Source organism: Hyaena hyaena, unplaced genomic scaffold (assembly GCF_003009895.1).
Source record: "Hyaena hyaena isolate Hyena2069 unplaced genomic scaffold, ASM300989v1 scaffold_327, whole genome shotgun sequence".
Lineage (NCBI taxonomy): Eukaryota > Metazoa > Chordata > Mammalia > Carnivora > Hyaenidae > Hyaena > Hyaena hyaena.
The window spans coordinates 481,777-505,923 of NW_024080962.1; the positions used below are offsets into that span (position 1 = coordinate 481,777).

A 24,147-nucleotide genomic window follows, 5' to 3' on the forward strand; every position below is an offset into this window, starting at 1 on the left:
TAGACTTGAAATATTTTATAAGTCAGAAAACCATGGTGTGGTGACAATGAATGCAGATCAGTTTTAAAAAGTTCTATATCCAAAGCAGAAATAGTAGAGGAAAACCATCTTGCTGGATAAATCTACTACATTCAGCTCTGGCAGCAATTCCTTCTATGGTAAAATCTCATCCCGTCTCAGATTGTTTCACCCTGAGCTCTTCTTTTTTTTTTTTTTTTTTCTAATAGTTTATTGTCAAATTAGTTTCCACATAACACCCAGTGCTCATCCCCACAAGTGCCCTCCTCCATGCCCATCCCCCCTCCCCCCCACATCCATCAGTCCTCAGTTTTTGTCAGCATTCAAGAGTCTCTCATGGTTTGCCTCTCTCCCTTTCCCCCACCATTTCCCCCCTTCTTCTCCCCCTTGTTCCTCCGTCAAGTTCCTCCTAATCCTCCTATACATGCAAACATATGATATTTGTCCTTCTCTGCCTGACTATAACACCCTCAAGGTCCATCCATGTTGCTACACATGGCCAGATTTCATTGTTTCTCATTGCCATGGAGTATACCATGGTATAGATAAACCACATCTTCTTGATCCATTAATCTATTGATGGACACTTAGGCTCTTTCCATGTTTTAGCTATTGTGGAGAGTGCTGCTATGAACATTGGGGTACATGTCACCCTGAGCTCTTCTGATTCTCTTTCCACTATCTAATCTTTTTTATCTCCTGGTCTCTTTGTGAGTTTATTTCCCAACTAGAGCTTTTAGGATGCTTTCAAGTTCAAGTAACAGAAATGCAACTGGAACTCGGCTTAAGTAGCAAGGAATTTGATTGACTCCGGTGAAGGGAGCCTAGGGGTAGGGCAGACTCTAGAGGCTGTGCACCAGGCAGAAGGTTTCCTTGTGTGGGCACTTCATCCCCGGCCAGCTTTGTCCTTGTGCTGGCTTCCGTCAAGATGGCGGCCAGCAGCACCTGATACAGAAGGTCAGAAAGGGTTTGAGAGCTGCATAGCATTGTTGAGCCACTATGCCAGGCCCAAATAGCCTTCTAGAAACCTCCTAGCAGACCTTGTCCTAGTGGTCATAACCATGTCACATGGGCACTCACAGTGACAAAGGAGTCTGGGGGACCAGGGAGCTGGCCGCAGGCTGGGGCAGCAAGCTTCCAGCCGAAAGAGAGCATACCTCTCCATCAGCCAGGGTACAAAAGTCTTTTCCACCAGTCTGAGCCAGTTATGTCCCATTTCCATTACTGGCAAGGTTCTATGAGATGAAAGCAAGAGATCAACTCCTGAAGCCAAGAAAAGGTCAGATTTGTCTAAGTCGAATGGGTTATCGGAGAGGAGGTTAACACGAGAATGATGTGATTTTGAAGTGGTGGGAGGGGTCCAGAGCTGATGGCCGAGAAGGAATTCTGGAATCGTCTTTGGTTCAAAAAGGTGGTTTTATTAAAGTATGGGGCTAGGACTCCTGGCTGGAAAGAACTGCACTGGGGTTGTGAGGAGTGACTGGCTACATACCTGAGAGCTGGGAGAGAGCGAGGAAAAAGGAAGAGTTTCCAAAGGGCTTTCATATGCTAACGAGAACTCAGAAGATACTGGGTGCCTTGCTAAGGTTGAGCTGAAGTCTTTTCTCCCTCCGCAAAGCATTAACATTAAGACTTCAGGGAGTCCCTGGAGGAATGTTGGGGTTTTTTTAATAGTTTATTGTCAAGTTGTTTCCATAGAACACCCAGTGCTCATCCCCACAAGTGCCCTCCTCCATGCCCATCACTCCCCTTCCCTCCCCCCCACCCCCGTCAGCCCTCAGTTTGTTCTCAGCATTCAAGAGGCTCTCATGGTTTGCCTCCCTCCATCTTCCCCACTATTTTAACGGAGGACCTGGAGGAATGTTATACTCTGTATTTACCTCAAGTATTTGTCAGTGGGCTTCAGGTTATAAAGAAATTTAATTTTATTTTCCATTTCCTTCTGCCTCTGTTTCCCTCATCAGAACTAAATCAGCTTCTGTCAGGAAGGAGGAAGAGGCACACCGAATGTTGGGACAGTGGCCTCCAGGGCTCAGCGCCCTTGCTGAGTGGGGACATTCACTCAGAAGCAAACACTGTGCTCTGCTTTCTGTTTTCCCTTTCTTGGCATTCATTTTCTTAAAAAAAAAAAAAAAAAACAGAAACAAAAAGCCTTTTCCACTTGGGTTCAGCAGCTCTGAAAGTTTCTTGTTAAAACCAAAGCTGTGCTCCCCAAATGGGTTTTTCACTCATTTTATTCTATCTCTAGCTGCGTAGAGACATTAACATTCAATGTGAAAGTTAATTCACCATGTAATCCCATGGTTAATAACTCCTTTCCAACTATATGGTCAACTTTGGTGAGGGATTCAGCTTTTCCCAAAATCCCAGGTTTATTATTCTGTCCATATTTCTTACTACTGCCCTTTACTGCTTTTAATTCAGCTAAGATTCCTCCTCCCTCCAGACCATCCCATGTGATAGTCTCTCTTCCCTCCACCCCTTCCTTTTCTCCTTCTCTCCTCTCCCCTGCACAGCCGATTTGTATTTATCCTTCAGATATTAGCAAAGTGGTCATTTCTTTTAGGAGAAGAAATTAGAGGTCCTTCCTTGCATGTCCCCACAAGCACCTTATACATCCTTCTGAAGTACGTACGCTTTATTCTAACAGCCTCTTTAATTCCCTGTGGCCCCTGAGATCGTGCGCTCTAACATGGAGGACCATGCTTGTCATATCCAAGCACGATTAGCCCAGTATCTGAGACATGGTAGGTACTCACAACTGAGATTTGTTGTGTAAGTTTCTATAATAAAGTTTCTTTTCTCTAGTTGTTTCATAGATGCGTCGGAAGTCCCAGGGATATAAAAATCCTACCACTTACATTTCTTACATATAAGCAGTTGGCACAAATTTTTTCTGGCACAAATGTAGGGAGACTGTCTCATTCTGCCCCGGCACTGACAGGGATGCCTGGAGAAGAAAAGATCCTCCCCCCTATTTCAGGAACCAGGGAAAAGGGTATTCTTTTCTAGACAGTTTTGCTGTAAATAGGGAAGGATATTTGGAGTATTCATAGTTCCTGTTGAAATTTCAAGTATTTAATTACTCTTATAAACTATGGGGGATGGGGCAGGATTTGGGAATGGCCCAGGGAATATCTTTGTAACTCTGCCCCTCCATAAAGGGGATGAAAGCACTGAGAGAAAAATCCCAAATCCACTTTTGCCGAGCTCTGTACGTTAACAAAGAGTTGCAGCAATTTGAGGAACATTTATTCAAGAAAATCTGCTCGGCCTCAGTAAGAATGGAAGGATTGGTGCGATAGTAACTTGACTTATTCTCACCCATTCCTCCACAGCTCCAGATAGCCTCGAAAACTGGCAGCCTCACAACTCTCACCATGAAGACCACAACCTGTGGGCATTAGTGTCACCAGATTAGGTTTGGGGCATTTTGCAAAGTTTCAGTTCCAGAGCACTGCCATTATTTGATGTATCTTGTGCTGCTTGGAAGGTCCCATTTCCAGGATGGTATTATTTGACCTCACTGCTAAATACAACTTTGTCCCAGGATGTTAGTCAAAACAGTCAGTGGCAGGGTTTTTTGTTGTTGTTTTTTTTAATTTTTTTTATGTCTTTATTTTATTTTGAGAGAGAGACAGAGTGTGAGCGGGGGAGGGGCAGAGAGAGGGAGACACAGAATCTGAAACAGGCTCCAGGCTCTGAGCTGTCAGCACAGAGCCCGACATGGGGCTCAAACCCACGGACTATGAGATCATGACCTGAGCTGAAGTCGGATGCTTAACTGACTGAGCCACCCAGGCGCCCCAGTGGCAGTTTTTTAAACATCACAGCTGCTCAAGGCAGTTGTACCAATTGAGGCAAATAAGAACCTGACTCCTCCTCCACCACAAAGAAATATGCTTGATAAAGAATCTAATGAACATGATGTCCATGAGTGGATTTGAAAGCTCTGACGTATTCCTGGAGATGTATCTTCCAATGCATGTACGCTCTGGGGTGCGCGCCCAGGAAATACCCAAGAGGGTCACAGTCCTTTGCCTTTGCCTGACTGTGGCTTTGCAGAGACAAGAACTGAAGACTAAAGCAGAGTTGTAAACTGCCTGAGTGTCACAGGCATCGTGCTCCAAAACTCACCCAGAGAAAAGTATGTACGTAATAGGAAAATCTAGTCAATAGAAACAGTTCGTGAGAGGCCTAGATGTTGAACTTTCTAGACAAAGACTTTAAATCAGCATTATAAATATGTGTAAATAACTGAAGGAAACCATAGCTAAAGAATTAAAGGAAATTATGACAATGATAGTTCATTTAATAGAGGATTTAATAAACAGATAGAAATGTAGAGAAGAACCAAATGGAAAATCTGGAGCCATTGAATACTAACGCCTGGAGTATAAAATCACCAGAGAGGCTCATCAGCAGATTTGAGCTGATAGAAGAAATAATCATCAAACTTGAAGATAGGTTGATTAAAATTATTCATTCTAAGGAACAGGAAAAAAAAAAAGAATGAAGAAAACAATCTGTGAGGTACTGTCAGGCATAACAATATATGTGTATATGGGATCCTCAGAAGGAGAGAAGAAAGAGAGGTGGCAGAAAGATTATTGGAAGAAATAGTGGCCAAAAATCTGCAAATTAGGTGAAAGAGATTACACAATGCAACCAAGATGCTCAGTGAGCTTCAAGTAAAGTATGATCAACTCAAAAAATATGCCAGACTGTCAGAAGCCAAAAAATCAGTGAGTCTCTTGAAAGTCCAGAGGAAAAGATGACTCATTGTGGAAAAGGGATCCTCAATATGACGATTAGCTAAGTTTTCATTAGAAACCAAAGAGTCCAGAGGCAGTGGGGTAACATTTAAATGCAGCAAGAAAAGTAAAAAGAATTCCGTAGGTAACAAAACAATCTCAAAAATAAAAGAAATGAAGGCATTCCTAGAGAAATACAAACTGGGAGAATTTCTTGCTAGCGGACCAACTCCCCAACAGAAGGCAAAGGTTCAGGTTGAAACGAAAGCACTAGATGATAACTTAAATCCACATGAGGAAAAAAGAGCATTACGAAAGATAACCACGTGGGTAAACATAAAAGAATACATTTTTTCCTTGTCACTTTTTTCTTCTTACATCTGATTTTTAAAACTGCCATGGGGTGAGCCTGTAGGTCAGTGAAGTAGAACTGAAAGGCTTACATTTGTGAACAACTGCTTTTTCGACAAACGTGCCAAGACTCTGCAACGGGGAAAGAATTGTCCTTTCACAGGAAGACAAGTTGGCCAACTAGATATCCATCTGCAAAAAAAAAAAAAAAAATGAAGCGAAGTCAAAATGGAAAGAGACCTAAATGTAAGAGATAAACTATAAAACTCAGAGAAGAAAATATAGAAATTAGTCCTCCTAACATTGAGTCGGGCAATGGTTGTTTTTTGTAGATATGACACCAAAAGCACCAAAAGTCAAAACAGAAAAATCAGATTTCATTACAACTTATGCTTTTGTGTTTCAAAGACCACAAGCAGTAAAGTGAAAATAAAATCCACAGAATGAGAGGTAATATTTGCAAGTCATTGATCTGGCAAAGGACTTGTATCCAGAATACGTTAAGAACTCTCATAACTCAATATAGAGACAACCCAGTTTTAAAACGGGAAAAGATTTGAATAGACATTTATTCAAAGAGGAACGATGAGTGGCCAAGAAACACATAAAAAGATGCTGAATGTTATTCATCATTAGGGAAATGCAAATCAAAACCACAGGATACCACTTAACACCCACGAGGACGGCTATGACAAAAAAGATGAACGTTAACAAGTGTTAGCAAGAACATGGAGAAATTGGAGCCCTCACACATGGCTGGTGGGAATGTCAAGTAATGCAGCCCCTTTGAAAACAGTCTGGCAGTTCCTCAAAAAGCTAAACAGAGTAATGGTCCAGCAATTTCAGTCCTAGGTGTATACCCAAGAGAAATGAAAACATATGTTTGTCCAAAAATTTGTTAAGTGAATATTCATAATAGCATTATTTATAAGAGCAAAAAAGTAGAAGCAATCTAAATGATGAATGAACGAGTACACAAAATGTGGTATAACTACACAATGGCAAAAAAAAAAAAAAAAATGAAGTACTGATGCATGGTACAACATGGATGAACCCTAAAAAACATTATGCCACGTGGAAGGAAAATGCCACAGTCACAAAAGACCACTTCTTTTGCATGATTCTATTTATATGAAGTGTCCCGATTAGGCAAATGCATGGAGACAGAAAGTAGATTGGTGAATGCCAGGGACTGAGGAGATGGGTTGAGAGGGTGACTGTCAGTGCATTCGCGGTTACTTTCGGCATGATGAAAAGGTTCTAAAATAAAGTTGATGGTTGCTTAGCTCTGTGAATATATTAAAAACCACTGTGTTATAAAAGTTAGTCGAGTGAATTTTGGTATGTGAGTTATAGCTAAATAAACCTGTTAAAAAAATAGGAAACTACAGTATTATATTGTAGTTCAAGTATGTTAAGAATAAATAGGTTTCTGGGACACCTGGGTGGCTCAGTTGGTTAAGCGTCCAACTCAATTTCAGCTCAGGTCATGATCTCATGGTTCGTGAGGTCAAGCCTGAGTCAGGCTCTGTGCTGACAGTATGGGGCCTGCTTGGGATTCTCTCCCTCCCTCTCTCTCTCTGTCCCTTCCCCCGCACACACACACGTGTGCGCATTCTCTCTCTCTCTCTCTCAAAATAAATAAACTTTAAAAAAATAATAATGGGGCGTCTAGGTGGCTCAGTCATTTAAGCTCCCAACGTCAGCTCAAGTCATGATCTCACGATTCGTGGGTTCGAGCCCCGCGTTGGGCTCTGTGCTGACAGCTCAGAGCCTGGAACTGCTTCGGATTCTATGTCTCCCTTTCTCTCTCTGCCCCTCCCCCTCTTGTGCTGTCTCTCTCTCTCAAAAATAAATAAACATTAACAAAAATTTTAAGAATACATGGGTTTCTGAGGGGTTGATGAAAAACACCTAACTTAACAATCATCAGTGAGGCCATATAGTGAAGCAGTTTAGAGCATAGGACTCCACGGCCACGCCTCATTCTGATATTTTGGTCTAGTCCTTACTAGCTGTCTAAGTCCTTACTTACTGAGCAGCACCTCTTTGTGTTTTGATTCCATTACCTGCAAAGTGTTTGTGGAAATGGTATTTGTTCCCTGATTGTTTAGATTTAATAAGTAAATAGGAAGTGCTCAATAAGTATTAGTTATTATTACGTGTAATTTTAATTAATTACCTTGTTTCCATAGGAAAATGTTTTTTAGTTTCCAAAATACTTGGAAAGGCAATTTTGTAATATTATGTATTATCAAGATAATAACATATAACAGCTATACTGTATGAACTGCCTCCTATTTGCAGTCAATGCACTGAGCACTTTTGTATATAATACTTCTAATCTTTACAGAACTCTACACAAGATAGGTATGCCAGTGCCCACTTCTGTATGAGTAAAGGAAGGAGTAGAGAAATGAAGTTTGTCCAGAGTTTCATATTCAGTGCTGGCAGGGCTGGGATTTGAGTGAAAATCTTTGTCCTCGAAGTCCGCACCCTCATTAGCCCACTCTGCCTCAGAGGTACTGCTGTCTGCTCTAAGTTTCGTGTCCTCCTGTTTGGCCAGTCGTGTCTTTATTTCAAAACCCTATTTACCTAGACTTCTTGATTTCATCAGCCCTGCCTGTTTTAAGTTTTTCTTTATTTAAGAAGAAAAGCAGGGCCTGGGCATTGATCACAAGGTCCCTAGCAGCCCAGAATCTTAGAGTGTGTGGCATCTTGTGTTGGAAACTCAGTGCATTACTTGCTAATTATCTTTACTTGTAAGAATATTAATACTGTGTCTGGTTATGACTTTCAAATAAGAAAGTAATTTCAAGGTGACCATTTGCCAATATTGACTGTGACAAGAGAGAGCCTGCTGTGTAAGGAAATCCAGGGCCAGTGACTGTTTAGTTGACAAACGCTTGCACATCAATATTCCTTCCACTTTCAAGTTATAGTTTTGAATATTATTGATCATGAATTGGGCATTAACATCTTAACGTGGAAACTTTCTAGATCAGATAGCTGACATTTTTCCTTTAATTTTTTTTTAACGTTTATTTTTGAGAGAGAGAGAGAGACAGAGCATGAGCAGGGGAGGGGCAGAGAGAGACAGAGATAGAATCTGAAGCAGCTCCAGGCTCTGAGCTGTCAGCACAGAGCCCGACACAGGGCGGGAACTCACGAACCGTGAGATCATGACCTGAGCCGAAGGCAGAGGCTTAATCGACAGAGCCACTCAGGTACCCCTTTTTTGGTGAAAATCTTTTTAGGATCCTTCCGGCCCTTACATGACAATTAATTATCATGGATAGCACATTTCCATTTAAATTATATTCTCACTGTATGTTCCAGTGAGTAGCGTACAGTTTTCTTGAAGGCACGGGACAATGCTCAGTAAAATGCGCTATCTGTGTTTTTCCCCTTTTTTTTTTTTGAATGTTCATTGTTTCCTCTCCTTCTATAATTTGCAATTTGGCAACTCTGTGCACTGGGGGTGGGAAGAGGCTATGGCAAGTGAATGAAAAAAAAAGAAAAATTAGAGAAAAAAAATCCCAATAGAGTTTTCTCTTTTAGATGTATTTCATTAAAAGCGTGTAGGGTGCCGCTCAAATCGCAAACATCACAGCTGTAAATGCTTTAGGGGTATTTCACATAGAAACTGAAACAAATGGGCTAAAGTCTTTGCTAGGTTATAAATAGGAAAGAAATCTCTTCTAGCCAGAGAAAAGCCACCCTACTGTAAAAGTTCTCTTCCCTTTTTGAGATTAGCTTTTTGATCTACATTACTCCATGCCTAATATGGAAATCACTGTCATAACACTGACAACATAACAACAGCGAACAGCAACTGAAAACTATAGTTTAAAATATACCTTTTGTATTTGTGTTTCCTGATACCTCTCAGTATTCATCACGGGCCAAAGGGAAAGTCTTGCATCCTTTTTCTGAGTTATTCAGAGCAGCTGCTCTGCTATAACCAAATAGCACCACAGACAAGTTTCCCCTTCCTCATGTGGTAGTTGTATTTGTTGGAGGAGTGCCCAGTAATATTTTTCTGATGGTATGACACAGGCCATAAGAATGATTGATTAAAACGATACTCTCTGTGTCATTCTCCTTCAGACCGTGGCTTTTAATTAAGAAATCCATTGTGGAAGGATAACGTCAGCTTTTCAAAAATAAGACTTCTACAGTAATACGTTGGTGGTTCAACATTTCTATCTATTCAACATTTCTGTCTCTGCGATTAAATATTTGAATGTTTCCACTGAACTGCCTTTGAAATGAAATGGATTAAGAAAGAAGCAAGAATGTCAGCTTTACAGTGGCATTAGGCTGTGAATTAAGAAGATTAGCAATTTTGGGGCGCCTGGGTGGCTTAGTCGGTTAAGCGTCCGACTTTCGCTTAGGTCATGATCTCACGGTTCATGGGTTCGAGCCCCGCGTCGGGCTCTGTGCTGACTGCCAGCTCAGAGCCTGGAGCCTGTTTCAGTCTGTGACTCCCTCTCTCTCTGACCCTCCCCTGCTCACGCTCTCTCTCTCTCCTAGAAATAAATAAAACATTGAAAAATTAAAAAAAAAAAAAAGAAGATTAGCAATTTTATGTGAAAGTAGGTATCGTCCTATAAAGAAGTACTCAAAGCAGTTTCTTAAGATTAACGTAAGAGCTTAATCCTATTTTTCTAAATCAAACTTTCAACTTTGGGGATTCCGGTGATGGTTCCACAGAATGACAACCCAATAGCAGTAGGGTCCAGAGAACTCAGAGAGTTAGAGGGGGTATGACTCAGAGTGAACCTTCTAAAGGAGACAACGCAGTGGAAAACGCTAGTTGTGTTCTCAGCTCCGACCCATCAGGAGGGTCATTTCACCCTCTGAGCCTCAGTTTCTTAATCTCTAAATTCAAAATAATTACGTCCATTTCTCTTCTACTGCAAGGTTTTAATGAGGCTCAAAAGTGAAACAAAACAAAACACACTCCAGTGAAAACCCGCCCCACCCTGGGCGTTCCTGTCTGTGTTTGCATGAGAGCCCTTAATGAGCATCAGCACTCTGCTAAGCTTCTAGAATGGCAACACAGCCAAAGAATAAAATATTTTACGTTCTCTCAGTTATTTCAAACTAAAAGGTTGTTTACTTTCGCCAAATAGAATTGGTACGTTTTCAGTATTTGTCAGTGAAAAAAATCCAGAAATTATCTTTATCGGTGACTCTTTGGGAACTCACAGTACCATGTTTAGTATTTCAGAAAAACTGTGGACTCTAATCTATAGGATCATACTCGATTTGCTGTGCCGGAATTTTTAATCCTGTAGGTCGTGATCTGTGTCTTAGTACACATCCACACAGGTCAATGTCTTACATATTCTTATGCACATATGTATTACAGATAATCTAGTTTATCAAGTGATTTATCGTGTATGTGCACAGAAAGCCTCCCCATCAGAATCTCAGCCTCTGGATATTTTCCCGTCACCCTCTTAGTCCCTTGATATTAGGGACTTGGGGGGGTTTGCTTGTCTGGGACATAGCTCGGCGCACTGTTCCCTGTAGACGGAGCAGGGAAGGGAGATCGTACCTGCGTCCCCTTTTAACTTCCTCTAAGAATGTTGGCCCAGTGCCTGCCAGTCTGGCCTAGGGTATGAGGAATATGCATCTCATTTGCTCCCTGACGCCCTGAGGCTGAATGTTTCCCCTGGTAACTCGGACTGTCTTTTCTCCTTTATCCAAGTGGTGGACACCCTTTCTCTGCCACTTTCTAGAAAGAGCAAAATCCAATTCTCCAAGACCCCTCTCTTGCCCCGTGCTAGGTGGCTCATCTTGGCCTTTTTCTTCAGTAAGCGTAATGAGAGACTGAATGCACAAATGGATGGTATCCAGACCACAGATAAAACTAGAACCTTGCCCCACAGACTGCAGCAAACTGCCGAGGAAACCGCCCCCTTTTCTGTACTAAATAACCCAGGAAGCCGGCCTGCTGTAAAGCACACTTGCAGGAAGCCAGATTAGCCAGATAACAATCTCTAGTGACAGTCCAGGAACTTAAAGAATAATTTCTGTAGCAACTGGCCCCAAATGGCCAGGACTTGATTAATAACTGACAGCTGCCTTAATGTTTGTCCCTGCCTCCAGCTTAGGACCAACTCAAGAAAACCAGATACGCCCTCCTAACCAATCACATAGGATGCCCACTTCTAGATGCCTTCCAACAGCCTCCACACAGGTACCCCTGAAGCCTTTCCTATTTTTTACCTTTAAGCTTTCCCACTCCTCTGCCGAAGCAAGCGATGGTGGCTGCCTCCCTTGCTACAGCGTGCTGTGAATAGATAGCCTTTGCTTTTCTCATTCAGAAATAAATGTTCAATAAAAAATGTCAGATACTTTCTTTTATCTTTATGTTCAAACTTGAAAAATAGGAAATCTTATTAAAATGCATTAGTTCCAGCAAGAGATTGCTTTTGTAAATGCTGCTAATTTCCCCAGAGATTTTATTAAAATTATTGCAAAGAGAGTTTGCTGTGAGAGCATTATACTCACTATGGCATTGGCTGGGATTTCCTAACTTCAGCTCAGCACTCAGAGAGATGCCCTCCACCCCGGGCTACTCTCTCTAAGGCAGAGTCCGCCGCTCATGCCTTATCTAGGCTATTCTACCCACTGCGTTGTGATCATGGTGTAACGTGAACGGTGGCAGCAGGGTTTTTTTGTTTGTCTTTTGAAAATGTAAGACAGAAGTATCTGACTTGGCCATTCCAAGAAAGCTGTAACCAAAGTGATTGCAGAGGGGCTTCCAAAGAGAAGGAATCGAAGGTTCCTTCAGTTGCCTACTGCAGCAATTGCATGGCCTCAGAACAGGCCTCTCTCTACCTACATTTCAGATGCTCAGTGAACAAAAGTGGCTTGAAGAGGCACCCAAATACCCAATGGTGAGGCCCATCAACCCTAGGCCTTCCCCTTCCACAATTCCCAGTCATCATCTCAGTGTCTGCAGGACTTCCAGCCAAGGGTCTGCCCTCAACATGAGAAAAGATAAAGACCAAAACAAACAGAAGGCATCCTGCAGCTCAGGGGAACCAGAAAATGCAGGAAGCAGATGTCGACACAAATAATATCCATACGACACTCAGAGCTGTGAGGGATGGTAGTATATCCAGGGGAAAAAGTGTAAGTAGGATATCTGTTCTCTCTCTCTCTCTCTCTCTCCTCTCTATCATACACACACACACACACACACACACACACACACACACATACACACACATACACTATGTAATTACGTTTGGTGTTTAGTCCCCTATAATCATGTGCATTTTGTACAATGTGGTTACTTGGTTTATGCTTAAAAAGAAAATTCCCATGTCCCGTCCCTGAATCTTCCCTGAAACCTTTAAAAGAGACCATGTCATGTCTTTCCAAAGTTGAAAAAAAACAACAAAACCAAGTACACTCATCGCTTCAGTAAAAGGCAGCCTGATCGTAAGTAAAATTTGAAAAATCTTATTTAGTATAAAAATAAATAATTGTGTGTAGTGATGCATTCCCTTTAACATTTTCCTTAGGGCTTCAGTGCCCTGTTTTAGTAACTAAAGATTAGCTCTTTGCAAAGATGCCCCTAACATCAGCTTTCAGAAGAAATGAAAGAAATTTCTAACATACCAGGAGGGAAGCAGGGCAGAGCCTGTTGTATTAGGCTCCAGTAACCTCATTTGAAAAGTGATTCCATGTGTTAGAAAGGTCATTCTCCACTCATCTGCCTGCTAGTTTAGCAAGAGTCTAACAGACTTCTCCATCAACTTGAACAAATTCCAGTAGCCATAAGAAGTGTTGGGAATTTAGGTCCATTTGAGAAGATGTAAATATATTTTCTTTTCCATAATCTTGAAAAAACCATCATGCCAAAATGAGGACTCTTGAGTATCTTTTTATTGGAATTCTGACTTTGACTTGCTATTTACGATTCACGTACTTGGGATGAAGTAGTATTGAAATTTTTGATGAACAGCACCAGCATGGATCAGTGTGATGGTGGCAACGGCTGTGGTTTTCACACAAATCAGTAGGTAGGTCTCACACAAATAGCAGTGTCGAGTCAGTAAGTTGGTGCAGCCGCTGTGGAAAACAATATGGAGGTTCCTCAAAAAATTTAAAATAGAGCCACCATACGACCCAGCAATCCCACTTCTGGGTATATATCCAAGGACAGTGAAAATGAGATATTGAAGAGATATTTGCATTCTCACGTTCATTGCACCATTATCCACGATAATCAAGACAGAGAAACAACCAAAATGTCCATCAATGGATGGATGGATAAAGAAGACATGATATATGTACACATAAATACCCATGTACATATGCACACTGGAATATTATTCAGCATAAGAAGGAAGGAAATCCTGCCATTTGCACCAACATAAATGGACCTTGAGGGCATTCTGCTAAGTGAGATGAGCCAGACACAGAAAGACAAATAATGTATGGTATCACTTACATGTGGGATCTAAATTTTAAAAAAAAAAAAGTCAAACTCCTAGAGATGGAGAGTAGAAAAGTGGTTGCCAGGGACTAGGGTGGGGTGGGGGTCGTGAAGGAAATAGGGAGAGGTTGGTAAAGGGTATCAGCTTTCATCCATAAGATAAAGAAGGTCTGAGGATCTAATGAACATGGTGACTGTGGTTGATTACACTGTATTGTATCATTAAAATATGTTAAGAGAGTAGAACTTAAATGTTCTCAACAAAAATTTTTAAATTAAAAAATAAAAGATAAATTTGTGAGGTGATGAAAGTGTTGATCAACCAGGTAGAGGAAATTGTTTCACAGTGTATTTTTATATCAAATCACCATGAGGTACACTTTTAAATTTCTTACAATTTTATGTGGCAATTATACCTCAATAAAGCTGACATGTAATAAACCAGTAGACTCCAAGAAATGAAGGGGAAAAGAAGAAGTAGAAAATCAGTCATCTTAAAATCTGTATCTTGCCCTAGAGTATCTTAATGTCACGTGATCTAAAAAGTGTTCCCTGGGTTTGGCTGAAGTTCACACCATGTTTTCGTACAAATGTCTGAGGGCACCTGTCTCTCGGGGCCCTCCGCCTGTGCAGTCTTCCTGGCTCCTTCTCTTTTTTTCCCTACATTGAATCATGAATTCATAAAGCATGGGTTGGTAAACACAGTTCACACAGTACCTCATGCCTTGCTCTCCAATAGCTAGTCAACCAGTTTCACTTGATTGATTCAAAAGATAGAGAACCATGTTTTACAAGGTATCTTAACCCCTTTGCGGGGAGCGCGAATGATTGTATTCATGTTTTGTGTGTCAAAATCTTTCTCTTTGTTTGTAACTTCTTAGTTCTAGTTCTGTGCTCTTGAGACCTAGTCTTTGTTGAAATCAGGTACTGTGTTCCTCCCTATCCATGTACCCATATGTTCAACTACTCTGTCCACCTCCATTTTAACATAGAAATGTTGGGCATTATTATCATCTCAGAATCCTGGTTTCCCTGTATGATTAGTCTCCTCAGACAGTAAGAAAGCAGGTTTTGTTCTTTCTTCCTGAGGGTAGGTCCTCTTCCTTTGCCACACGCTTCCTCTGGCCTGCTTTGCCCTCTGTCCCCTCCTCCGTATCACAGCATGGTAGTGAGGGTTACCAGGAGGCGAGAGCTCCAGAATGCCCCTTCCGCAGATCAGCCAGTGTCTGCTGGCCTCTCCACGGCTCTGCTGGTCCGAAGCCCACTTTCCGATCAGGGCTCACCAACCCTCATAAATAATGTCAAAGGAATATTTTTGTTTGGCTGAACTCTAAACACGAGGGCATTTATTTGCTTTGTTTTGGTGTTAGCTTGTAATTCGTCAAGAGTTCCAATGCACACCTTCCAGTGTCTTTAAAATGTAATTAATGTTAACCATGTTGAATGGCCTTCACGAGGACCTCTGTTGAAAGATGATATGAACTCTGTGATTTGTATCCCATTTTGGAAGCCGGGGTGTGACACAGAGTATACTGTAGTGTACTGAAGTAATGTGATCAACCAGAGCTATGGTCTTGTTCACTTAGGATCTCAAAAACAAAAAAACAGAAAACAAAACCACCTTAGTTTTTGGAGGGGATTGTTCTCTGAGGAATTATTTGATTATGCTACAAAGGCATTTAGTTCTCAAAAATAATAGGGCTTTTTTTAAACTGTTGACAAATCCCAGAGGAAATTGAAATAAGCAATGTAGATGAGCGCACATTTCATTACTCTACTAACCAAATAAACAAACAAAAATCTGAGAGTCATTTTAATGACTCCCAGGGATGTTTTCAGTCCAGTAACACCAGAATCTTCCTTCTAGTCCTTAGAAAGAAACTGGAAGTTAATCCGCGATGAAGGCCTTGCAGTGATGGACAAAACTGAAGGCCTCTTCCTGCCTGAAGATGAAAACCTGAGGGAGAAAGGTGACTGGAGCCAGTTTACGCTGTGGCAGCAAGGTAAGCTCCTGACTTCTAGATTGTTCTCTGCAGCCAATGACCTGATGGGAAGAAGGCACCAGCCTTCTAGCAATATTTCCCGGAGCCAGATTCCTTAACTTTATTAAAGTGCCCAGAAAAAAATGCATGATCTAAACCCATCATTGTTTCTTACAACTACATATGAACACTTATTTGTGTGTGTGTATGTATATTCACATGCATATTTGGATAAATACATAAATAGTATTTTGGTTTTCCTGGTCTTTCCCATTAAATGATATATTACAGGGACACTTGGGTGGCTCAGGCAGTTAAGCCTCTGACTTCGGTTCAGGTCACGATGTCATGACTCATGAGTTCGAGCCACCATGTCAGGCTCTCTGCTGTCAGCGCAGAGGCTGGTTCTGATCCTGTGGCCGAGACCTCTCCCTCTGCCACTCCCCTGCTCTTCTCGCTCTCTCTCAAACATCAATAAACATTTTTTAAAAACGATACGTTACAAAGAGTAACCCCATTGTGTAGGCTTAACTGAAAGGTCTACCATATGCTAATTACTATCTTCGAAAGGACCTTCCCTGAGCCTCATTTGCTGCATAGCACGGAGGTGATGTCACATGCCAAAAGGGAGCCACCATGGTTGGAGATAACAGTCCAGAGTGACAGGCACCACAGAGTGACAGACGATACTAACTAGTGTCTGCACTCTTCAAGAATAGGAAGTGGTTCACATTCCACCAAACATTCCTTGGGCTGCACCCGGGCTCAGGCACATACATGGGACACCAATATGCGTGTGTTTACTGAATTACTATTTCAATCTGTCCTGTCAATAAGGAGCATTGGATTTTATCTGTAAGGCTCTTTCCAATTTTCTTCTTGAAAAATCAAGTCAACCTGGGTTAACAACAGCTGTCCCCAAACAAATCCATTGCAAAGCCTCAGTAGCAAGTGCTGCACCACATAAATCGAGAGGACAGTAGGTGGGTTTACACTAAAGGACAAGGAAGCACAGTCATTTATCTCCCTTATGCTCTCAGAATGGTTTACACATAAGAGAAAGAAGAGCCACTTCAGTAATATTTTCAAAGATAGTCTCTCCGAAGAGAGATCACTTAAGAGTTTTAGAGACTGTCAACATTTTTGCCAACAAGACTTTTTAAGGAAGCGGCAGGATCAACCTGGGAACAACATGCTAATTCTGTCTGCTGGCGGCTTACTAAAATGCATGGACTCAGTTGGCCTTAAGCATTCGCCACTTCATCCGATGCTGCGGTTGCATTAATGTCCTTATGCCTTCTAGAATAGTGCTTCAGTATGGCTGGCCTCTGGCAGTAATTTCCAGAACCATAGTCTGTGCTATAGGCAGGGGCTTTGATAAAGTTGAAATCGGCTGAGCCCTATAGGGCAGTTAGCAATTAACAAGCGGGATGTCTGGCTGGTTTAGTTGGTAGAGTGTGCAACTCTTGGTCTCAGGATTGAGAGTTCAAGCCCCACGTTGGGTGTGGAGCCTACTTCATACATACATACATACATACATACATACAAGTTTTAGGCATGCAAGAAAATAAACAATGGTGACAAGAGTTGATTGAAGGCAACATTTTGATTTTTAAATCTTTGTGTATTAAAACTTTTTTTAATTGTGGCAAAATATATTCCTTAAACTGTAATATTTTCACTTGTATTATTTCGAGAAAGTGATTGCATTTCTCTCTTGATTTCCATTTTGACTGAAAATAATTGACCTGTGTGTGTATTTTTGGTGGGGGCAGTAGATGTTGTAAGTATGTGTTTTCCAATTAGTTGCAGTTAATTAAAGAGAAATCCATTTCTAACTGTATATTTTTGTGTGTTGTAAGAGAATATAAGTCACATAGTTTCTCTTAAGGAAGTTTTGTTAAGGTTTTTTTGTGGCCTTTATTGTGGTTTCCAGGCTTCTGGGAAGAATCCAGGAGCCAGTTTCTGGGAACACATTCCTAGTTTAAAGAATTTTGAGGACAGCAAGCACCATAGCTTGCATGGAAGTGGATGGAATCCTGAAGGCAGGCACCCTCTCAAGTGCTGTGGCGCAGACACTGGAGAGAGAATCCTGCGGGGGTGGGGGGTGTGGTGGAGGTAAGATGTGAGGAAGAGACGCAGCAGGCACTCTCTTAGCCACACTAAGAGCTCAGGTCCAGACATACAGGCTACTGAGTATCTGATGTAGTTAAGACTTAGTGGTTATCTACTCTAGTTAGGAAAGGATGCTGCTAGATTGTTGAAAGACTTAAAGTGGTGGCTGGAAGTTCCATTTTTCTCCAAATGGTACCGGGTATTATGATGGGTCTCCACATAGCATCATCAAGACTAAGGAATATTTATTCATTTTTAAAGGGACAGCTGTTTTAAGTTGGAGAAAAAGAATCAGGAAAAGTAAATAATGAGAGGGTTTTTTTTTTTCCTTAAAAATAAGTCTTCAAATTGCTAAGTGAATGTTATGGAATATCTATTTTGCTCAAACTTATTAATTATCACCAACAGTGAACAGTAAAATCTACACTTGGCAAATATGCCATAAATGTGTATTCTTTCTTCCTGAGCACGTACCGCTCTCAGTAGCCTTTCTGGATCAGCGCAAGCTGAACCTCTGAATCCTTCTCAACACCATTTTCTAGGTAGCTACTGACAATTGAATTGTCATGCAAGATGAACCTGTTGTTATTCCAACAGAGCCTTGAAGCTTAAGGAAGATACAACCCAAGACCTTTAAAAATCCCAACTCCATGAATATTTCTTATAAAGTATATTCACATGTAAATGAAATATCCAATTGATTCTCCCAAATCTCCACTGATAAAACTCCTTTCAGGGCCATCTTCTTCTTCAAAGTCCATCACTTCTTCAGAGTTATTTAATTTTTATTTTTTTTAATGTTTATTTATTTTTGAGAAAGAGAGAGACAGAGTGTGAGTGGGAGAGGAGCAGGGAAAAGAGGGAAACACAGAATCCAAAGCAGGCTCCAGGCTCTTAGCTGTCAGCACAGAGCCTGATGTGGGGTTTGAACCCACGAACTATGAAATCATGACCTGAGCCAAAGTTGGAAGCTTAACCAACTGAGCCACCCAGGCACCCTTCTTCAGAGTAACTTTAAACTCGGTTAGAAATAATAAAACAGCAAGAAAGCCACACTGCATTCAGCTGCTGGACAGTTCCCTCCTCAGCTGAGGGAATTGCTCCTCACAGCTGCTTTCTAATCCATGATGTGACAAAGTTGTAAACGGTGGTGAAAGCATCGGTTTTGGAGACCAACAATCCCAAATTTGGAGACCTGGCTGCACCACTTGTTAGCTGTGTGATGCAAACATGTTCCTGAATCTCTGAGGCTCAGAGCCTCATCCAAAAACGGACAATGAAAAGAGTGTCTCAAGTATGGAGTTGTTACTAGAATCAGTGAGTGCTTGGAAGATCTGACACACAATTATCCACTGAGAGTGGTACTGTTTTTTTATTACACAATAGCCATATGTTATATAATAACAGAAGTGACGGAGGGGCGGTCTTAGGTCAGGGTCCTCGGGTCATGGTTAAGAGCACGGACTCTGGGTCCAGTTTGGCTGGAATTCCTGCTGTGGCACTTTCAGTGTGACCTCTCTGTGCCACACTTCCTGTTCTCTAAAACACACCACATGTGTTATAGGCATCGGATGAGTCCTTTTAAGTATGTCACGTGGTTCCTGGCCCACGGCGAGCACTTGGGACTGCTGTTGCATTCCTAAATTCTCACCATCACGTACAAATACCTAAAGCTGCCGATGGAAATCCACGAATGCCAAGCATCTGCTACACGGAGAATATGTGCTTACAGATGAGAAAAGATTTATGTGTCCAAAGGGCTAGAGATGCTCTAATTTAACCCCGACCAAGTGGCAGTCCTAGTGAAACCCAGTCCATTAAGTTACCTTTCATTAAGGTACAACACAGCTGTTCTCTAAGGGGCACGTGCTCTGCCCTCTCCCCTGTGCCCACGGGAAGTCCAGCCAATTCTGGCTGCTCCTCTAGCCTCCAGGCCTCACTTAACTGATGCCTGCACAGCACAGAGTCCAGAATCGGGCTGTCAGGCCGTCCCCAGACCCTGTGTGTGGGAAGTCATGGGAATCAAGGCTTACAAATGCTTTATGATGATGTTTACAGATTCCTGTAAACATCATTACAGGGGCAGAGAGGGGGAGACAGAATCCCAAGCTGATAGCACAGAGCCAAGTTTGGGGCTCGAACTCACAGAACTATAAGACCATGACCTGAGCAAAAATCAAGAGCTGAATGCTTAACCGACTGAGCCACCCAGGCACCACGAAGAGAATACCTTTAAATTGCATTCCTTATAACTCATTTTATTCTTGGTATATGATTATTCTGGGACACAACTAAAAATTAAATAAAATTAAACTCAGCTTTAGATGTAGCAGTCTCTTGTAGGAATCTTGAATAGGGAATTACAATTTTTCTAGCTTTTAAAAAAAAGCCATCATTTTTCTCCGTAAAAGCAAATAATGCTGTGTACATAGCTGAGCACGTCTTTCCCAAAACATGGTGATTTTGCTGATGGTGAAGAAATTCATGTAGTCCAGGATGCTTAATATTTCCCAACCTCTGTGTTCCTGACACAGACACTCATATAAAACATCATCTCTCAGAGACTTCTTCCCTCTTCATTTAAATCCTCTTCTTTATCAACGTATAAAGGATGACCTGTACAATGGAAACGACATTGAATTCCATGAGAAATGTTCAGGTAACTCTGATATAGTCCTAGGAGTGCATTTTTAGGTTAGAAATATAAGCTGGTTGGTTTTTTTTTCCTTAGGAAGTCTACTCTGACTACAATAACAAATTACCACAAATGTAGTAGCTTTAAAATGACACAAATTTATTATCTTCACTGTTCTGAGATCAGAAGTCTACAGTGGTCTCACTGGGCTATACAATCAGAGTGTCCTTAGTGCCGTATTCCCTCTGGAGGCCCCAGCTTCTGGAGTCTGCCCACATTTGCTGGCTTGCAGTTGTTCTTCATCTTCAAAGCCAGCAATGGCCGGTCATGTCTTTCTCCTTCTATATCTCTCGGACACTAGTCTGCCTCCCTTTTCCACATTGAAGGACTCTTTGATGACATGGGGCCCATCCAGTTTGTCCAGGATAATCTCTTTATTTTCAGGTCAGCCCATTAGAAATCTCAATGTCATCTGCAACCTTTACTTCCTTTTGCCATACAACATAACATATTCATAGGCTCCTGGTTACATCATGGACACCCTGGGGAGGGGGCCGTTATTCTGCCTGTCACCATGCGAAAAATAGGATTCAGCACCCACTGTCCGTTAGACATCCTTAGTCAAATCCTCCATCGTTGAGTAGAGATTTCGGGCCCTTGTCCTGCTAATCTGCAACAGTAAGACACTTCACATTTTGTCTTCTTGTGTTTGCTCAACCTTCTCATGCCTAGTGAGGGTGACAGTACAGATTGCCCGTGGTCAAAACCGGGTGAGCTAAAATTTTACTGTGATTTGTTTCTAACAGTGGTTTTACCGTTTCTTGTTCTAGGAAGAAAAAATGAAAATGCCTGTAAAGGAGCTCCTAAAACCTGTTCTTTACTCGATAAATTCCCCGAAACGACAGGATGCAGAAGGGGACAGGTAGTACCAACCATGTCATCAGTGACGGGAAGAACACAGTTATTAGGAATAAAGGAATGCTAATGTTTATAAAGCAACAGTTAGTTCTTTTGGCCAAACAAAGGCCTCTTTTTTCATTCTGTCTTTAATAGATACATAATTTCATGTGGCTGACTGCAGAATTCAGGGTGGAAAATGTTCAGTGTTTATCACTATATGGAAAAATGAGAGTCCTTACCTGTGAAACTAGACGAGACTATAAATTCTCAGTCTTCCCAAGGCTCTAATTCAAATTGACAATAATGTTATGTAGTCACTTTAATGTAGCACTTCCTCCACCCCTCGATGAACGGGTGACCAGTGTGTTACATTTTCTGTGCAGATCAAGTATTCTGTCATGCACCCAGGAACCCACGTGTGGCCGCACACAGGGCCCACCAACTGCAGGCTCCGGATGCACCTGGGCTTGGTGATTCCCAGAGAAGGCTGCAAGATCCGATGTGCCAACGAGACCAAGTATGTTTCCTGCCATCATTTTCTCTCTTATCACCTCTGAAGAGGGGTGTTCATTACAACCAATCGGTGTTGAGTTGGGTTATTTCTCTTCCTTTGTAACTGAAGTAGGCTGGGGTGGATGATAGTAATCCAGACTCTGGTCTGTGTCCCTTCTGTGTGCTTCTGAGAGTTCGGAGAGGCTCCTCAGGTCTGGGACTGCCTTCTCCCTCTGCATTTCTCCCCACACCACTCTCATCTCATTGAAGAGCCTTCTCACTTCTCTTTCTAGATGCACAGACTTGTACTCGGGGCCGACTACCTTGTACCGAGCCCTGTACATATTACACATTGTGCTTATTGCTCTACAACTTGAATTATTCATCAATGCAAAGAGTCCCCCTTCCTGAAGAAAACACCCAGGGATAGTCACTGTGTTGCTTTAGAGGAGGCAGCGCGGGGCAACAAACAGGCTGTGTGTTTCAGATCCCAGCTCGGCCACCTAATGCTGTGTAACCTGGGCCCATTCCTCAATCCCTTCAAGCCTCAGCCTCCTCACTTATGAAATTGGCCTGATGCTCTCTGCTGTGCAGGATTGTTGTAGGATTAAGTGAAATAATACATACAAGGCACAGAGCCTACGTCCTAGCATGAGTGAGACGTGGGGAATGTTAGGCCCTTCGCCCCATGCCTTTTGCTGTCCTAATCTTATTACTCTCACCACTTAGAATGCCCTTCTTTACACTCATCCAGAATAAACCTATTACTAAGATCCCATGTCTTTCCTACGAAAGAGCCTCTCTCCTGACTTCTTAGAGTGTATATAGTGTAGATTCTCAGTAATCCGATTCTCTATCTTCCATTGCTTCCTATCAATTAGCATATGTTAGCCTAATCTCTGGGAGCTATAAACTCCTGGAGGGCAGAAACTAGGTTGCTCCCTTCTTAGTCATTTCTCAGGGTCCTAAGTAGAGGTCCGATGGGGTGGGGGGTGCTATTCCGGAGGTACTTCGAGTTGTTCATTGGGTTATTGGCAGAGACCTGCCTGTGCTGGCTATGGTGCAGCAACAGAGTGCCGTGGGAAGTTCAGAGGGCAGTCAGATGGGAGCCATCTTCTGGCAAATATGCCTCATCAGGGACATAACACAGGCTCGAATGTCGGAGACATAAGAGCGGTACGGATACAATGCTACAGAGGAGCCAATGGGCAGCTAGCTCATTTGCTCCTGGGGTTTGAGAATCTTGACAGGGGTGATTTTTAAAGACAAGAAGGTTTTTACATAGAAAGCTGGGGAGAAAAGGGCATTTCAGGCTGAAAGAACAGGGTCTGCAAAGTCACAGAAGCCAAAAATGACAGGGCACGTATGAAGAATATGGAGTGATTTCGGCAACCAAGTGTGGATACAGTAGTATAGGTAAACTGGTGCAGGTTAAAATTTTCAAGAGCTTATTTGGACATACATCGATTCACATTGCATAGTGTGAAACCAAAGGTGGTTAGGAGCACCCCAGGACAGGAGCTGGGGAGCAAGGTTTCCAGAAACAAGACGCTGTAGCAAAACAAAGCAAGTATTTGACTATGTAGAGCATATGCAGTTGGCCTTGTTTCGGGAAACCCAGTTGACTGTTTGTGAGCAGTTGCTCTTCAACTTCACTTTCTCAGTTTCAAGTGCATTGAGTCTGGCTTATACTTCGGTTCGCTTACGTAGGCTGCCAAGCCATTCAAGCCACCCTCAATGAATGGCCTTTTGTCTAAAAACTTTAACAGCACATATAGAGTATGGTTGGAAAATGAAAGCAGAATAGAAGCCCAATTGTAGAAGGCTTTGAATACCAGCTAGTGGGATCAGACCCTCGTCAGGAAGTTATTCTGGAAGCCATGGGGGGAGGTGTGGGGTGAGACAGGAAGAACAGTTAACAGCCTGTCATAGTGGCCCACCCAAGAAGCACTGGACTCAGGATGCTGGAAGCAAGAGGGGGAGTGATGGGCAGGTACAGGAGATATTACGCAGGTTGACTCAAGCGTGTGGTGTGAGGGAGGGAAAGTCCAGGGTGACTTGGCATGTGTCCATTTGGGTCAGTAAGAGACTGTTGATGCTTTAGCGAATACTGAGAACTTGGGAGGTATGCGGTGAGTTCGGGGACATGGGTAACGAGTTCAGTGTTTTTATATAGTTTATTTAATTTGCTATTGGAGTACAGTAGTGGAAACATCCAGGAGTCAGCTGTATAGAGATCCCTGGGGCTCAGAAGAGAAGTCTAGACATAAAGGTTCAAGAGGCAGACTTAGCAGGAAGTTCTGGAGGAAGCTTGCGACCCCATGAGCCCATGCACACTTGGAAGACCAGAAGATGAAGGAGAACACCAAGGAGATGGAGCGGCAAAGGGTGGGTTTGGGAGAACCAGAATGAGAATCAGAGACAGCTGGACAGGAA

General features: G+C 42.2%; 1 protein-coding gene across 1 annotated transcript in view; it reads left to right on the plus strand.

The window, feature by feature from the left end:
- The window catches only part of ASPH (aspartate beta-hydroxylase), a 174,149-nt gene that overhangs the window by 138,371 nt on the left and 11,631 nt on the right, over nucleotides 1-24,147 (plus strand). Inside the window, exons 22-24 of the mRNA XM_039249129.1 lie at nucleotides 15,455-15,590; nucleotides 21,150-21,241; nucleotides 21,603-21,736. Coding sequence (XP_039105060.1) covers nucleotides 15,455-15,590; nucleotides 21,150-21,241; nucleotides 21,603-21,736 — 362 coding nt within the window. The remainder of the gene's footprint in view (nucleotides 1-15,454; nucleotides 15,591-21,149; nucleotides 21,242-21,602; nucleotides 21,737-24,147) is intronic.